The following is a 15,233-nucleotide window of genomic DNA, read 5'->3' as shown; positions in this document are numbered from 1 at the left end:
AGACAAATGAAAATTGAACATCTTTTTATTTTGTGGGTGAATTTTTTAATATGTGAGCGACACCTGTCCAGAAGGGACAAGGCATCTGGGAGAGAAAGAAAAGTAAAATCAGGGCTGTGGGGATCAATTGTAAAAAGTCAAAGTCAAAACGGGTCATTTCTTCAGGGGTTGGCCTCCAGGGTGTCTTGAATCCAGGAGAGGAACTCACACACCTTGACGTACACTCCAGGGTAGTTAGGCTGAGCACATCCCTGACCCCATGACACCAGGCCGTGGACCTCTCCGACACACACCAAAGGGCTGCCGGAGTCCCCCTGCAGAGGGAGTGTGAGCATAATGATAAATGTCTCCACACACACACACAGGCGTGTAAAGCCAAACGGTGTCTGGAAGCTGCAAAACTCACGTTGCATGCATCTCTGCCTCCATCCATGTACCCGGCACAGACCATCCTGGGGGTGATCATGCCCGGATAGGCCTCCTCACAGTCCTGCTCGTCCACTATCGGCACGTCCAAACACTGCAGACGCCTGGGCGTGGTCGCTGTAGCAGCCGGAGTGCAGTGAGAAAACCGCTTTAGCAGCACGTCTGGGATTCTCCGGTCATTTAATAAACGTTTAGTGCCTCAGCTACATGTTAAACCTCCCCTTTTTGTTGTAATAAGTTGACGGACAAAAATTGTGATCCACAACACAGAAATAAATGCTTTATCGGAATGTGGCGATACTTCTATCTGGGGACTCCCACCAAATTTATCCAATAAAAATCTCATTTTTCGTGTGTCGTTTGAAAAACGATCAACTTGGGCAGCTTGAACAGAAGCCTGGATACAACAATGACGGGTACTCCACGAGCCAACAACACACACCACACACTGCTTTTTGCTATCTACAAAAACAAGTCTGATCCTACACAACCTCTGCAGAGAGGCATTCAGCACGTTGATGGAACCATCAGAATCGACCCACCCGCGCCATCGATGGCAGTGTAGCCCCAGCCAGACACAGAGCAGGGGAGCCCCCCCACTGGGCACCCCGTGGGCAAAGGGATCGGTGCGACCGCTGAGGTCACCTCCACCGGGTGGAAGAGCTTGATCAACATGATGTCGAAGTCCAGAGTCTGGTAGTCATAACTGCACGCACAGAAGGGTGAACGTAGTTTCTCTGCACTGAACAAACGAACCAGACAAGAAGCAAAAGTGGATTTTTCAATTTGCGCTCACCTCGGGTGCCAGATGATGTTTTCGGTCTTCATGAGCTGCTCCGTGCCCTCAAAGACTCGCACGTCATGTTCTCCCAGCATGATCTGCATGGCGTAGGGGCTGAGGGAGGAAGTGGAATGTCACAAAAAGAACTTCAGCGATTTGCCACAGCAGCACAGCAGCAAGAAGACGCGGCACACTGCTTCCTCCGTTGAAGCACACTCACTTGTACCAACAGTGCGCGACGGACAGCACCCACTGTCTGTTGACCAGCACCCCCCCACAGAAGTGGTAACCGTAGTTGAGAGAGGCCATGAATGGACGCGAGTGAGGCTCGCACTCCTGCCCGCCGATGACTCTGCCGTCTCCACGGGGAACCGCCGCTAGGACACACGCCTGGGTTAGAGGTGGCTAACCCTAACCCTAACAACAACGTTCCATCTTTTTGTGAAATAATAGTGCACATGTGTGTGTGTGTGTGTGTGTGTCTTTACCAGCAGCTCCGATCATCAGCAGCAAAGCCAGCAGTCTCATGGTTTCAGGGGAAAGATCAGAAGGCACCTGGGTGCACCCTTGCTGGCATTTATATCCACCCGTTACCTCCGTTCTCGTGCCCTCCCTCTCCCCGGTGACCCCCATCGCTGCATACCCCCTGTGGTTATGTCATCCGTGCACCTATTTTACACATGTGGACCAAGGACTCGACCTGTTTAACACCTGTCTACGGTTCTCTCATTGGTCACTTATTGTTGGCAAGCTGAAACATCAAACACTAAAAACTGTTATATAACCTTTCGTGGAAATAACCGAGAGAGACCCAGTGTCAAACGTCTTATGAATAATAGTTTGTTCAAAGAACATCTACATTCTTTGAACAAACTATTATTTAAGTGGGTTCCACTTAAATTAAAGTCAAGCAAAAAAAAGGTCATATGTTCCAAAACAATTTGTTTTCTTCTGCTTCTGTATCAGCCAGAAACAAACAGCCTTAAAGCTCTTGTAAGTGCAGAACAAGTGTTGTATTGTTTGTCTGGTAAAAATGAATCATTGTGTGTCTGGAGAGGGGAGAAATGTGTTAAAAAAACAAGCACATTTATTTACGTGCAGAAAATGATCAGTCAAAAAACACACAGTACAGAAAACTCTCCAAGGCCAAAAATATACAAGATGTGGCTCACTTATTAACCGAGAGGCAGAACGTGGAGAAGATAAGGTTCTTTTTCAGGGCCTGGATGAGGGCATTGAGGGTGGGTTTGTATTGGGTGGAGGCATGGAGGTGTGGAAGTAGAGCACAGCAGTTTAAGTATAAATGCGACGGACGACCGGAGGACGGCTCGAGACCGCCACAAAAGATGATCGGCCTGATCGTTGTCACGCTCCTGGGCGCCGCAGGTACTCGCAGCACGCACAACGACTTTCAGAACTTCAACCATGAATATGACACGTGATGGATCTTCTTTTACCGCACAGCTGCAGCGCCTACGGATGACCGGATCGTGGGCGGCTACCAGTGTGAAGCCCACTCTCAGCCCTGGCAGGTGTCCCTCAACGTCGGCTACCACTTCTGCGGCGGCTCCCTCATCAACGACCGGTGGATCGTCTCTGCAGCCCACTGCTGGCAAAAGTGTGTGCGCCATTCGGCGTTTGAGTACGAACAACAAATATTTGATAAAGAGGGCTGTGAAAATGTCGTCTTTTGTCTCCACCTCAGCCCCTTTTCACAGATTGCCGTCCTGGGGGACCACCACATCTGGATGCAGGAGGGCCCGGAGCAGTACATGTCGGTGGACGCCATCTACTGGCACGAGCGCTACGACTACCAGACGCTGGACCACGACATCATGCTGATGAAGCTGGCGCACCCCGTCGCCGTAAACCAGTACGTCAAGCCCGTGGCGCTGCCCGAAGCCTGCCCCGCGCCCGGGGACATGTGCACAGTGTCCGGATGGGGCAACATCTACACCGATCAAGGTGGGGAGGCACCAAACCGTCACAGTAAAAGGATGGATGACCAGAACGTTTATTCAGCTGCAATGATGTTGTTGACGGAATTTAACTGGTGGACCCAAGGGTTCAAGGGTGGTGGGTCACTTACCAAGTGGCTGCTCCTTCTTACCTCCATGACGTTCCCATAGTGGTTTGACATCATGTGGTATTTATAGTAAACATGACCCTTTATCTTTCTTTCTGGTTGGTGTCTACAGTGTTCAACCCGTTTTACCTTCAGTGTTTGGAAGTACCCATTCTGTCTCAGAAGGAGTGCGAGGGTTCCTACCCCGGCATGATCACTGACCGCATGGTGTGTGCCGGGTACCTGGAGGGGGGCAAGGATTCCTGTCAGGTATCTCCACACAGTTCCACGCGAGAAGACATGTTTGCAGGGACGGAATGGTAGAAGGTATCAAGTCTCCTCTCTTCCATGCTCAGGGTGACTCTGGTGGTCCTCTGGTGTGCAACGGGGTGCTGCAAGGTATCGTCTCCTGGGGACAGGGCTGTGCTCAACCCAACTACCCCGGCGTTTACACCAAAGTCTGCTCTCTGATGCCCTGGATCAACGACATTCTCTCCACGTACGCCTAGAATGGGACTTACCGTCCCAAAGCTACGCGAGAGAGAGGAAACAGGGTGGAGATTGTAACGGGAGGCAGCGGAGAGACGCAGCGAGAGAGCGACTGACAGCTGTAATGACAAAGAGAGAGAGAGAGGAAGTGGGGTTTTAGGCAATAATCAATAAAACCTACATTTTTGTGATGCATCAGTGTGTACATCATTGTTGACAGTACTGTAGTATATGATCCCAATGCAGCAATAGACCCTCAGTCAGTGGTAACAAGCCCATCAAAACCACAAGGTTCACAACAACGCATCAGTTTATGAATCAATCCATAAGATCAATATAAGAAATGTTGATTTTTTTGTGTCCTGAGAATCCTCAGATGTTTTCCGACACCTATTTATCAATGTCAGAATCCCACAAGAATTGGAAAAGTAGTATTTACTACAAAGAACTCTTTTCTTTACCAATAAATGTCTCCTGAAAAGATCCTTAAATATATTTGGGACAAAGATGACTCGTATCTTCCTTTCATTATGTAAGTTCTAAATCTAAAATGTGCTCTGTTGTTGTTTCTCAGAATGGAAGACATTTTCTTGTGACGTGATGAAGCACAAGCTTGAAGCCTCCCCTTTTTGATTAATCATGTCCTATTAATAGTAACGCATAACCAAAGTTGTTTGTTAGTTGAGGTCAGAACTCACATTGAAAATGAAAGTAAAAGAGTGAAAGATCGGTGGAAAGTTGCACAGCATCTGCTCTTCACAGACAGCAGTGTGGATTATCCCTCATCATCATCCTCATCATCATCACCACCACCACCACCACCACCACGGTGAAACAATAAACAAACAAAAAATCTTAATTTTCGTACCTGTTATTATCTTGACGACTTGATGAATATGGTTTTATTATTGTAAGGTAAACTGATGAAATTATAAACAATGCAAGACAACACAGTCAGATAATGCCATAAACATTAATAACTATTGCTGAAACTATTAGGTCCCTTTAGTTATCCTTTTTATGCAACCTGATGACATCAAATAATGCTAAAAATATCATAATGAGGGCAAAAATTGAGAGAAACCTCAATTTAACGTCAAGACTTTATTGACTCAGATGGAAAAATAAGCACATTGTTCAAAACTCAACCCCAATAATGCAGTTAGAGTTTAGGAAGAAAGGCCCCAGAGTCGGATGGAGATGGCAGCATCGGACTTAGTTGCTGGCCATGGTGCTCTCCAGCCAGCTGTTGAAGAGGCAGACCTGTGAATGGAGACAGCAGGAGGTTGGTTAGCACAGGCAGCCGGTGGTCCCTACGGGACGCTTCAGTCTGAGCGTGATGTTTCCGGGTTACCTTGGCGTAGACACCGGGGTGGTCTCTCTCAGCACATCCGTAGCCCCAGGACACAACGCCCTGCAGCTCCCCGTTGCACACGACGGGTCCACCGGAGTCACCCTGAGAAGCAGAGAGCGGACGTGGAGAAAATCCAGAGAATTCTAGATGGGCAGCTGAGAAGCACTGGTCCTCCAGGACCAGGACCAATCACAGAGTCCCCTTGGTACCCACCTGGCAAGAGTCCTTGCCTCCCTCCAGGTATCCAGCGCAGAACATGGCATCAGTGATCATGCCGGGGTAGGAGTTATCACAGTCCTTGGTGGACAGGATGGGGACGTTCAGGCACTGCAGCTTGTTGCTGTCGGCCGCTGTGGAGACGCAGAAGCAGAGAGCCGATGATAAACCCAAAGGAAGCTTCTCTAACTTCAACATGCGGATGTTACTCACAGGAGCTCATGGTGTTTCCCCAGCCAGTGACTTTGCACATTGTGCCGGCGGGGGCGCAGGAGGTGGGGAGGGCCACGGGCACCACGTACTGGTTGAGGACGGCGGGCTTGCTCAGCTTGATCAGCATGATGTCGTTGTCGATGTTGTAGGAGCTGTATTGGGGATGGCGGATGACTTTAGAGGAGCTGATGTACTGCTCGCTTCCCTCGTTGACCCTGAGGTTGTGCTCTCCAAGACGCACCTCAATACGCCTGGGGGGGGGGGGATCAAGGGGGGTTAGTGGCAGCTGTGGTTCACAGAAGCAGACGTAACACGTATCTCCCCGATGTTCCACTCACGACTTGTAGCAGTGAGCGGCGGACACAACCCAGTTCTCGTTGACCAGGGAGCCACCGCAGAAGTGGTATCCGGAGTTCAGGGACACCTGGTGGGCCTGGCTGTGGGCGGTGCACTCATACCCGCCGACAATCTTGTCCTCCTCCGTGGCAACTGGAAACACAAAGACGCCAAACAGTCAGCTGCCACGTGACGCTTTGTTTGTATTCAGTAAATGGAACACGGGCGGAGAGAAAGGCTTACAGGCAGCTCCGATGAGCAGAACGAAGACCAGAGACCTCATGGTGGATGTGTGATGGCGTCGATGAGAGACCTCACCTGGCGTCCCGCTTTATGGAGCTCGGCTGTTGTTGAACACACCCCCAGCGTTATTTTTGTCCAATCAGGCCGGAACGTGGAAACATGCTTACGGGTGCTAGAAATCCACGTGTTTGGTTTGCTGTCGGATTTTCTGTATTTGCCTAATAGATGGCTGGAGATTAAATGTTTTAAGAAGCTTTTTGAAATGAGTTCTTAAGGGAAACAAGCATACAAATTGATATTAAAATAAGATAAAACAAGTGTGAAAAAGCATTACCTATGATTTATGAGACTGAACATGCGTGCGTATGTGTTCAGCACAGGGTGCATTTTTTAATGGTTAACCTGCACATGGATGGATTTGTGTTTGCAGATGTGCAGATGGCCTGGTTCACAACCACAGTGGTTCGATTTGGCTCTTGATTCACAGCAATGAAAATAACCTGAAGCGCACAATGAATATAATAAATCAGCGATAAGGACACTTCACAGTGGATTCATCTAAACTGGATCCCATTTTTAAGTTTCATTGTTATCGCCTCTAGTAATCATCATTTTATTATCATTGTTGTAGTGAAAATGGATACTCAAGACATAAGATCAATAAAAAGAAGAACGGACTACGTAGTGTAATCTAATGTTAAATAACTCACTGAGTCAAATACGGTGATGTGTATAATATTAAGTGCTGATCTGCAATTGGGACGTTTTAGTAGAAGACAAACAGCTGTTATGAATATGTGGAAGATTAACCAGAGCAGGTTCAGTCCACTGAGGTACCGAAGGATGTTGAATCCACCAGAGCATGTTGTCATAGTTCACGGGGGGAATGTGTTTGTCCCACACCTAAATTACGTTTTTACAGTACAACAGACATTAATCCAAATATCCCAAATAATATGTTATTTTTACACTGCAGTAATTATTAACCATGAGGTCCGTGGATTTATTAAAGTTATTATGAAAAAGGCTTCTTTATGTGCCAGTTACCACGTTGGGTTCATTGGGTTTCTTGTGATGATTGATTATGTCCTGGTTGGCTGCGTTGGGACCGAGAGTCGGCCTTGAGTAAAGGCGTCATGTGAGTAATCCAGCTCTTCAATGGTTATTAGATCATTCTCTGTCACTTGAATTAAACCCCATTCGCCTCGTGGTCAGAACCCCACTATCAAGCTTTTATTTTAAGCATTATTGGACCAATGAGGCAGCTCAGAGTGTACATAAAACAAGAGTTTAACGCCTACGGGGTCCCACGCTGCTGCCATGGGGCTCTTTGCTCTGCTCATTGGAGCCGCGCGTGAGTGTAATAAAGTACTATAGAGTGTATTTGCCATATTGCAGATTATTGACCGCCATTTCTTCAGGCTGACCTTTCTGCTTGGGTCTAGTTACTCAATTGAAACGAACCTCGGCTGCTGCCTAAGTGGCCTTCTGGGTGCTTTCAGTTGGCCCCTTGGTGTCCATTGACATCATTGGTTATAATGCTCCGGTTGGTATCATGGATGCCTCAGGGTGACTCCGGGGGTCCCGTTGTGGTAAGCGGCAGGGTGTCGTGTCCTGGGGCTACGGTGTGCTGAGGAAAACCACAAGGTGTCTACTCCAAGGTAAAATGCTATTATTATTCCCTCTCTGTTAAAAACGGGTTTTCATGATTAATACAACTGAATTACGTAGAAAATAAAAAGGTTTTCCAGCATCTTTCAGAGATAAGAACGCTGTTAACAGGAAATGAGATGAAGATCTAATGAAGATTTGATATAAAGTAAATCAAGTATTGTACTTTAGTACAATGTTGATGTCCATGTGCTTGATTTGAGTATTTTATATTTATTCATCTTACTTCTACTTTATTACATTTCAGAACCAAATATCAGTTTTTTTCATTTGCATATCTATTTGACACGTTAATTTTTACTAAACACAAAGAAATGATTTTATACTCATGATACAGGATTATAGAACAAATCTGATGTGTGTATTTCCCATTCATGGGGAATATTAGATGTATACAGGATGAAGTTGTGTTAAGTAATGCTGGGATTCACATTAGGTCACAAGGTACGAAGTAGACGCATAACATCATTTACCTCTTGTTCACAAAAGATTAAAAAGTGACACATTTACAGATATTGGATTTGCAGAATGGGCCATTTTACATTTGATGTGTTTAAAAGGTTTCTACTGCCTCTACTTTAACTCCAGTACTATTTATAATGCAGAAACTGCGCTCTTACATTGTGGTATCGTTACTTTTACGTGAAGGATGGTACTTCTTTCTCCACCACGGCTCTCTGCATATTCATTGACAGGCGCTGGGAAATAACAGCTGTCAGATACGTGTTCACTCATCCAAATATAAAGTCCACTTGTTTACCTGTACAATCTGCCCGGAGAAAAAAGGGACGACCTCCAGCTGGTGGCTTTAAAACGTAAGCAAAACGAATGCAGCAATACTGTAAATTCCCTAAAAAGGACGACTTACTGTGTAAAATGTTCCACCGTGTAGATGACTGTAAGAAGTATGAAACCTAAACTGGTATAAAGACGATCACTGTAATCAACAGGGTACTAAACAGAAATCTTTACTCTCATCACGCACGTCAAGATAAAACACACTGCGAGATCTCTTATGTGTGGCCATTAATTAATATATAATTAATTATATATAATTAATTATATATAATATATAATGATATAGTTGGGTTTTTTTTAAACAAATGCTCTTTTTAAGAAATATAACAATAGAGCTTCAAACATGGTTCAAACGAACACAGTCACTGGAAATAGGTGATGGGATGATGTAGTGAACATTTTTAAACACCTATAAGCCAATATGATCTATATTTCATACTCTCCCCAATGCTTTTACAAATGTACTGAGAAGAAAGCCACGCTGTCATTCTTGTAAAATAGTCACCGAAGTCCAACATCCTGCGACATGGATTGGCTCACCGCTGACCAATGGGGACGCACAGGGAGGGGGTCAGCTCTCCTGTCCGCGGATATAAGCCGGGGATTTAGGTGAGGTCTCTCATCGACGCCATCACACATCCACCATGAGGTCTCTGGTCTTCGTTCTGCTCATCGGAGCTGCCTGTAAGCCTTTCTCTCCGCCCGTGTTCCATTTACTGAATACTAACAAAGCGTCACGTGGCAGCTGACTGTTTGGCGTCTTTGTGTTTCCAGTTGCCACGGAGGAGGACAAGATTGTCGGCGGGTATGAGTGCACCGCCCACAGCCAGGCCCACCAGGTGTCCCTGAACTCCGGATACCACTTCTGCGGTGGCTCCCTGGTCAACGAGAACTGGGTTGTGTCCGCCGCTCACTGCTACAAGTCGTGAGTGGAACATCGGGGAGATACGTGTTACGTCTGCTTCTGTGAACCGCAGCTGCCACTAACCCCCCTTGATCCCCCCCCCCCCAGGCGTATTGAGGTGCGTCTTGGAGAGCACAACCTCAGGGTCAACGAGGGAAGCGAGCAGTACATCAGCTCCTCTAAAGTCATCCGCCATCCCCAATACAGCTCCTACAACATCGACAACGACATCATGCTGATCAAGCTGAGCAAGCCCGCCGTCCTCAACCAGTACGTGGTGCCTGTGGCCCTCCCCACCTCCTGCGCCCCCGCCGGCACAATGTGCAAAGTCACTGGCTGGGGAAACACCATGAGCTCCTGTGAGTAACATCCGCATGTTGAAGTTAGAGAAGCTTCCTTTGGGTTTATCATCGGCTCTCTGCTTCTGCGTCTCCACAGCGGCCGACAGCAACAAGCTGCAGTGCCTGAACGTCCCCATCCTGTCCACCAAGGACTGTGATAACTCCTACCCCGGCATGATCACTGATGCCATGTTCTGCGCTGGATACCTGGAGGGAGGCAAGGACTCTTGCCAGGTGGGTACCAAGGGGACTCTGTGATTGGTCCTGGTCCTGGAGGACCAGTGCTTCTCAGCTGCCCATCTAGAATTCTCTGGATTTTCTCCACGTCCGCTCTCTGCTTCTCAGGGTGACTCCGGTGGACCCGTCGTGTGCAACGGGGAGCTGCAGGGCGTTGTGTCCTGGGGCTACGGATGTGCTGAGAGAGACCACCCCGGTGTCTACGCCAAGGTAACCCGGAAACATCACGCTCAGACTGAAGCGTCCCGTAGGGACCACCGGCTGCCTGTGCTAACCAACCTCCTGCTGTCTCCATTCACAGGTCTGCCTCTTCAACAGCTGGCTGGAGAGCACCATGGCCAGCAACTAAGTCCGATGCTGCCATCTCCATCCGACTCTGGGGCCTTTCTTCCTAAACTCTAACTGCATTATTGTGGTTGAGTTTTGAACAATCTGCTTATTTTTCCATCTGAGTCAATAAAGTCTGAATGTCTCGACTTCAAAATGAGGTTTCTCTCAATTTCTGCCCTTGATGTCCAACATTATGATATTTTCATCATTATAGCTGAAACAATACTTGAAAAATGGAAACTCATTTTATGATTACTGCTCTTCAGGCCTGCATAAATAAGGCAATTTGGTTCGTAATTGTACATTAACTAGAACTGAATGAATGATAAATGAAGTGCACTGCAGTCATTTTTACACAAATAAACAGACATTGATGTGCTGCTACATCAATTACAAAAAAAGTTAATCCTGTACGAGATTTCCCACTGTAATGCTTCATTTGGTGTTAGAATGGTTGTACATTTATTTTTAATAAGTTCTAGCACTTCCTACTGATAACCTTTGAATGGTCCTCTGTTACACGCACACTGTAATTGTGGCTTAATGAAAGCGATGCATCCATTTTTTCACTATAATGATGAAATATATGTGATATGTATAATCGGCTGTGCAAACAGCCCATTATTCGGAGAGTCATGTCACGTTAAGCCAATTCATTTAAGCCATTAACCAAACCGTGCAGAGGAATTAGAGTAGACCCAAGGGATAAAGAAATGCAATTGAAAAAGGGATGGTAGTATAGTAATGTTTTGTAGTAGTTTGTTTAACTGCTAAATATCTGAGATGGAGCTTATGGAAATATACAGACTGAGAATTAGTATTTTATATATATGTGATATGTGATATTTAATATGTGAAAAATATAATCATATCGCAGCATCTACTGTGTACTTTGGATTTGTGAGTTTAATTAGCTGCAATTTCTGATTGATTGTAAAAATTAGAAAATATGAATAATTTATGACCTTATTATTTTAATAGAAGCTCTATTTTTCCTCAGCTAATATTACCCTTCAGTTTGATTCATCCAAGTGTATATTTATACCCTTTCCATGGCTAATGTATTAAGTATTGACCTCACTTTGAGGTCATACATTATCATTTCATTCCACCCGATCTACTATTTTTAATGTTGTTCTGTTTGTGGCCGTTTTCTTTGTGAGAACAGCTCCAGCTTGAGTCAAGGTCAGCGAACTGATTACAACTCGTACAAAACGGACTTTAATCAAACCAGTTTAGAGCAACAACAGGTCCGATCACAAGAAAAACCCCGGCGCCATGCGTCATGTCGTCAGCATATTATCGAACCTCAAACCAGAGCCCCATTAAAACGATGCAGCCCCGTTAAGGAAGGAGTTCTCTTATTGGTCAGCTGCATCTGGGGGGGTTTCTCAAATAGTCGGAACAGGTCAGGGCGCTCATCTGGAAACCTGTTTCCATATCGAGCAAGCATGAGGTCTCTGGTCTTCGCTGTGCTCCTCGGAGCTGTGTGTGAGTATGGACCCAACTTAGAAACCAGGAAAGAGTGGGGCTTTCAGATGGGGATGAGCTATAATTCAGAAAAACAGTAATGGGCAAAGGTGTCAAGTAACGAAGTACAAATACTGTACTTTCTACTTCTTACATTTAAAAAAATCGCCTCGTTACTCCTATTTCATTTCGGAAGGTTTTCCGTCTTGTCACCGTTCAAAAACACACAAAAAACTATCCGGCCATTAATTAGAGAGACTTTTCCATCGCTCTTTGAAGAGATGTCCATAATGTTATTTTCAGTTGCCACAGAGGATGACAAGATTGTTGGAGGGCGCGAGTGTGCGCCGAATTCTCAGCCCCACCAGGTGTCTCTGAACTCCGGCTATCACTTTTGCGGGGGCTCCCTGGTCCACGAGGATTGGGTGGTGTCCGCCGCCCACTGCTACAAGTCGTAGGTCGAATCGAACATCACCTCCGACCGGACGAAACCGCCACAAAGCCCCCGTTGGTCCCCAAGTCCTCCCTGCGGCTCTCCTCTGTTTCAGCAAAATGGACGTCGTGCTCGGCGATCACAACCACTGGTTCATGGACGGCAGCAAATAGGTCATCGCTGCTGCCCGCGTCATCCCCCACCCGAACTACGAGTCCTGGCTGGTTAACAACGACATCATGCTGATCAAGTTGAGCCGACCCGCAACCATCAACCAGCACGTGAGGCCCGTGGCTCTGCCCAAGAGCTGCGCTCTCTGCGGGTGTGCAGAGAAGAACCACCCGGGGGTCTACGCCAAGGTTAAAAAAAACAAAAACGCTTCCCACGGTAATCATATATTTGTATTTCATGACTCGGAAAGACCCTCTAAGTGTTTTTTTTCCCTTGTCTATTGCGTCAGACGTGCATCTTCACAGACTGGCTGCAGAGCACCATGGCGTCCTACTGAATGGGGTCCAGTCACATCTCTGCTACACCGTCACCGCCTGAATGAAACTCACTGCATGTGGAAATAAAACAAGACGACCTACATGTGTGTGATGTGATCTGTTTGGGCATCGTTATATATATATATTTCAGCTCTATCGAACTCGCCCACGTTATTCTGAGCCTTTCCAAGGATTCTGTTGATTGTGAGAGGCTCTTCTTGAGCAGCAACCTTCCACTCAGAATGAAGGGGGTTGGCTGTACGGGGTATTCTTTATGAAGTAGAAGTGGGCACAGCTACTTGTGACTGAAGGTCTGGTGTGTAACAAATATCTTTGTTAGTGGGTCCACTAGAATCTGTGGTGTCGAGTCCTTCTTTAAAAGACAAACACGTTCATCTACGTTGTTCTTGGTCTTTTATAACTACCAAACCATGAGAAAATAACGCAAACAATATCCCACACACTTGAAAATACAAACATATATATCCATCCAACGTGCTTCATCTGCAAAAATAAAATTGAACCACAATTGTATTGTGTGTTACTCCGAACCACTAAAACCACATTGTTTTCTTGCTGCCAGCAGGTGGGGCTTTAACCAGTCTTCTCAACAAGCTATGATATATTATGGTCATACAATATTGTTTGTAAAAGTAAAAGTAAGGAAACAAATAGAAATACAAATAATGAAGTAATAAGTGGTGATCATTAGAGAACACTGAAATAAATAAAAACAATGAGAAGAGAGCGTAGTATTGGATAATAATACAAACAATGCCGACCAAAATACACAGACCTCCTGCCCCTTATTGGATTTTAATATGAATCTCACTTTAATTATGAGAGGTTTCCCGCGCAGAGGAACGTTCGCGCCACAGCTCGGGGACCAAGTCGGACACATTTGCCGACGCACATCGACCATCAGCCTGCGAGCTGCGCGTCGACTTCGCCTGACCTCCGGACTCGTTCACCGCCACGTGACCGCTCCTGACCCCGGAGACCCCCGCAGGGAGGTTCCACGCATTTGACGCGTCTCGTGTGTTCCTTCGCCGTCTTTTCTCCCCCCCCCCCCCCCCCGCTGACTCACGCAGGAGAAGCCGGCAAGGATGCGCCTCACGCTGCAGGCGTTGATCTCCCACGGCCGGGTGGCCCGCAGGATCGGTCTCGGTCCGCAGTCCCGGATCAACATGCTGCGGAACATTCTGACCGGGCTGGTCCGACACGAGAGGATCGAAACCACGGCGGCCCGGGCCGACGAAGTCCGCTTCTACGCCGAGAAGGTAACGGCGACCCGCTGAGGCTAAAGCTAAGCTAAGCTAGCTAAGCTAACCAACATAGCTGAGCATCAGTTTAATGTGACACACGGAAACGGTGCAGAAGGTCAAATCAAATCTATATTTGATCACTAATCAATGAGGATGGGGTGAAGGATTCATTTTATGAACACGATTTGTTGAAAGGTTGTCAAAGTGATCAATGCAACAGATGTGATTAAAATGGATATGAAATGTGTCCTTACAATGATTGATCTCTGGTTCTCCCGCAGCTGGTTGACTTCGCCAAAAGAGGAGACACCGACGAGAAGGCGATGAAAATGGCCAGTTTTTGGCTCACGGTGCGTCTGCAGTCACAAGCTGAGAGTTTCCTGTTCTTGTAAAGACGTGGTTCAGTCTGAGCACGCTTCTTCTTCTCCTCCTCCTCAGGAAAAGGACCTGGTCCCAAAGCTCTTCAAGGTGCTGGCGCCGCGCTTCGAGACGCAGTCTACCGGGTACACGCGGACGGCTCGCCTTCCCAACAGACAGAACCTGGACCGGGCCCCGATGGCCGTCATCGAGTACCGAGGGAACCCCTTCCCGCCGCTGCACCCGGTGAAGCAGGAGAACGAACTGACGCTCATCAACCAGCTGCTCAAAGGCTACCGGCAGGAGAAGGACTGATCCACACGGCCCAGTTGAGGAGGGACTGGTGAGCTGTGGTCGCTACGGCAACCGGCTGATGGCTCACGGAGCGGCCTTTGTCGAAAAACAGTTGCTCGGGTATCCACAAAAGGACATATGTATGTATTAATAAATATTCTTGGTTCATTTTCAAGTTTTTGTCGTAAAACTGGAAAGAAACAGAAGCATTTTTGATTTTCCATGAAATCAAAAAGGGGCCTGTGAGACGGATTGAAATGTGATTAAATAAAGAAGCAGATGATGAATCTTTAATCCAGACTTCTAGATCATACATTTAGTGGAACACTGCACAGCTCACTCACTAAAGGGCCCAGATTTTAATTTGGTAATCTGGAGAAACACCTCATGACAAACGTGTTTTTAGATGTGCCATATGACGCTAGAGTATTATATATTATTTGGTCATCTAGCTTCATCAATTAAAACACGTATAACTATATATTGTTCTGAAGGCACATCTATACAGATGAAAAGAAGTCA

The 15,233-nt window shown here is 46.6% G+C and overlaps 5 protein-coding genes and 1 pseudogene across 5 annotated transcripts; 4 read left to right on the top strand and 2 right to left on the bottom strand.

Moving 5' to 3' along the window:
• Window positions 1–7: 7 nt before the first annotated feature.
• Window positions 8–1,855, bottom strand: LOC119197029 (trypsin-like). Its single transcript, XM_037452914.2, has 6 exons — window positions 1,696–1,855; window positions 1,428–1,584; window positions 1,223–1,321; window positions 969–1,132; window positions 407–543; window positions 8–314 (listed from the first exon to the last, which is right to left on the bottom strand). Exons 1-6 carry the CDS (start codon window positions 1,838–1,840, stop codon window positions 162–164), a joined length of 855 nt encoding a protein of 284 aa, XP_037308811.2. The 5' UTR covers window positions 1,841–1,855; the 3' UTR covers window positions 8–161.
• Window positions 1,856–2,410: 555 nt separating this feature from the next.
• On the top strand, window positions 2,411–3,971 carry LOC119197028 (trypsin-2-like). The gene is made up of 5 exons (XM_037452913.2): window positions 2,411–2,593; window positions 2,672–2,825; window positions 2,913–3,172; window positions 3,406–3,542; window positions 3,629–3,971. Exons 1-5 carry the CDS (start codon window positions 2,434–2,436, stop codon window positions 3,779–3,781), a joined length of 864 nt encoding a protein of 287 aa, XP_037308810.2. The 5' UTR covers window positions 2,411–2,433; the 3' UTR covers window positions 3,782–3,971.
• Window positions 3,972–4,826: 855 nt separating this feature from the next.
• Window positions 4,827–6,236, bottom strand: LOC119197031 (trypsin-1). Its single transcript, XM_037452918.2, has 6 exons — window positions 6,124–6,236; window positions 5,883–6,033; window positions 5,545–5,795; window positions 5,329–5,465; window positions 5,116–5,217; window positions 4,827–5,024 (listed from the first exon to the last, which is right to left on the bottom strand). The coding sequence occupies exons 1-6, from the start codon at window positions 6,161–6,163 to the stop codon at window positions 4,977–4,979; spliced, it is 729 nt and encodes a 242-aa protein (XP_037308815.2). The 5' UTR covers window positions 6,164–6,236; the 3' UTR covers window positions 4,827–4,976.
• Window positions 6,237–9,142: 2,906 nt separating this feature from the next.
• Window positions 9,143–10,558, top strand: LOC119197032 (trypsin-1). Its single transcript, XM_037452919.2, has 6 exons — window positions 9,143–9,276; window positions 9,367–9,517; window positions 9,605–9,855; window positions 9,935–10,071; window positions 10,183–10,284; window positions 10,376–10,558. The coding sequence occupies exons 1-6, from the start codon at window positions 9,237–9,239 to the stop codon at window positions 10,421–10,423; spliced, it is 729 nt and encodes a 242-aa protein (XP_037308816.2). The 5' UTR covers window positions 9,143–9,236; the 3' UTR covers window positions 10,424–10,558.
• A 1,214-nt stretch (window positions 10,559–11,772) lies between these two features.
• LOC119197033 (trypsin-1-like) lies at window positions 11,773–12,896 on the top strand (annotated as a pseudogene).
• Window positions 12,897–13,675: 779 nt separating this feature from the next.
• mrpl17 (mitochondrial ribosomal protein L17) lies at window positions 13,676–15,005 on the top strand. The gene is made up of 3 exons (XM_037452921.2): window positions 13,676–14,075; window positions 14,342–14,410; window positions 14,499–15,005. Exons 1-3 carry the CDS (start codon window positions 13,902–13,904, stop codon window positions 14,730–14,732), a joined length of 477 nt encoding a protein of 158 aa, XP_037308818.1. The 5' UTR covers window positions 13,676–13,901; the 3' UTR covers window positions 14,733–15,005.
• Window positions 15,006–15,233: the final 228 nt, after the last annotated feature.

Source organism: Pungitius pungitius, chromosome 11 (genome assembly GCF_949316345.1).
Source record: "Pungitius pungitius chromosome 11, fPunPun2.1, whole genome shotgun sequence".
NCBI classification, from domain to species: domain Eukaryota; kingdom Metazoa; phylum Chordata; class Actinopteri; order Perciformes; family Gasterosteidae; genus Pungitius; species Pungitius pungitius.
Note: the sequence above shows the minus strand (reverse complement) of the source record. Positions and strands in the feature narration are given on the sequence as shown.

Excerpts from the sequence above, each read along its gene's own strand:
- LOC119197028 (XM_037452913.2), top strand. The coding sequence starts at position 2,434 with ATGAGGGCATTGAGGGTGGGTTTGTATTGGGTGGAGGCATGGAGGTGT. Across the intron at positions 2,826-2,912 it reads GCAGCCCACTGCTGGCAAAA|CCCCTTTTCACAGATTGCCG; the intron begins GTGTGTGCGCCA and ends TCTCCACCTCAG. Across the intron at positions 3,543-3,628 it reads GGGGCAAGGATTCCTGTCAG|GGTGACTCTGGTGGTCCTCT; the intron begins GTATCTCCACAC and ends TTCCATGCTCAG.
- LOC119197031 (XM_037452918.2), bottom strand. The coding sequence starts at position 6,163 with ATGAGGTCTCTGGTCTTCGTTCTGCTCATCGGAGCTGCCT. Across the intron at positions 5,466-5,544 it reads GGGAAACACCATGAGCTCCT|CGGCCGACAGCAACAAGCTG; the intron begins GTGAGTAACATC and ends GCGTCTCCACAG. Across the intron at positions 5,025-5,115 it reads ACCCCGGTGTCTACGCCAAG|GTCTGCCTCTTCAACAGCTG; the intron begins GTAACCCGGAAA and ends CTCCATTCACAG.
- LOC119197032 (XM_037452919.2), top strand. The coding sequence starts at position 9,237 with ATGAGGTCTCTGGTCTTCGTTCTGCTCATCGGAGCTGCCT. Across the intron at positions 9,518-9,604 it reads GCCGCTCACTGCTACAAGTC|GCGTATTGAGGTGCGTCTTG; the intron begins GTGAGTGGAACA and ends CCCCCCCCCCAG. Across the intron at positions 10,072-10,182 it reads GAGGCAAGGACTCTTGCCAG|GGTGACTCCGGTGGACCCGT; the intron begins GTGGGTACCAAG and ends TCTGCTTCTCAG.
- LOC119197029 (XM_037452914.2), bottom strand. The coding sequence starts at position 1,840 with ATGGGGGTCACCGGGGAGAGGGAGGGCACGAGAACGGAGGTAACGGGT. Across the intron at positions 1,133-1,222 it reads AACATCATCTGGCACCCGAG|TTATGACTACCAGACTCTGG; the intron begins GTGAGCGCAAAT and ends CTGTGCGTGCAG. Across the intron at positions 315-406 it reads GAGGCAGAGATGCATGCAAC|GGGGACTCCGGCAGCCCTTT; the intron begins GTGAGTTTTGCA and ends CTCCCTCTGCAG.
- mrpl17 (XM_037452921.2), top strand. The coding sequence starts at position 13,902 with ATGCGCCTCACGCTGCAGGCGTTGATCTCCCACGGCCGGGTGGCCCGC. Across the intron at positions 14,076-14,341 it reads TCCGCTTCTACGCCGAGAAG|CTGGTTGACTTCGCCAAAAG; the intron begins GTAACGGCGACC and ends GTTCTCCCGCAG. Across the intron at positions 14,411-14,498 it reads TGGCCAGTTTTTGGCTCACG|GAAAAGGACCTGGTCCCAAA; the intron begins GTGCGTCTGCAG and ends CCTCCTCCTCAG.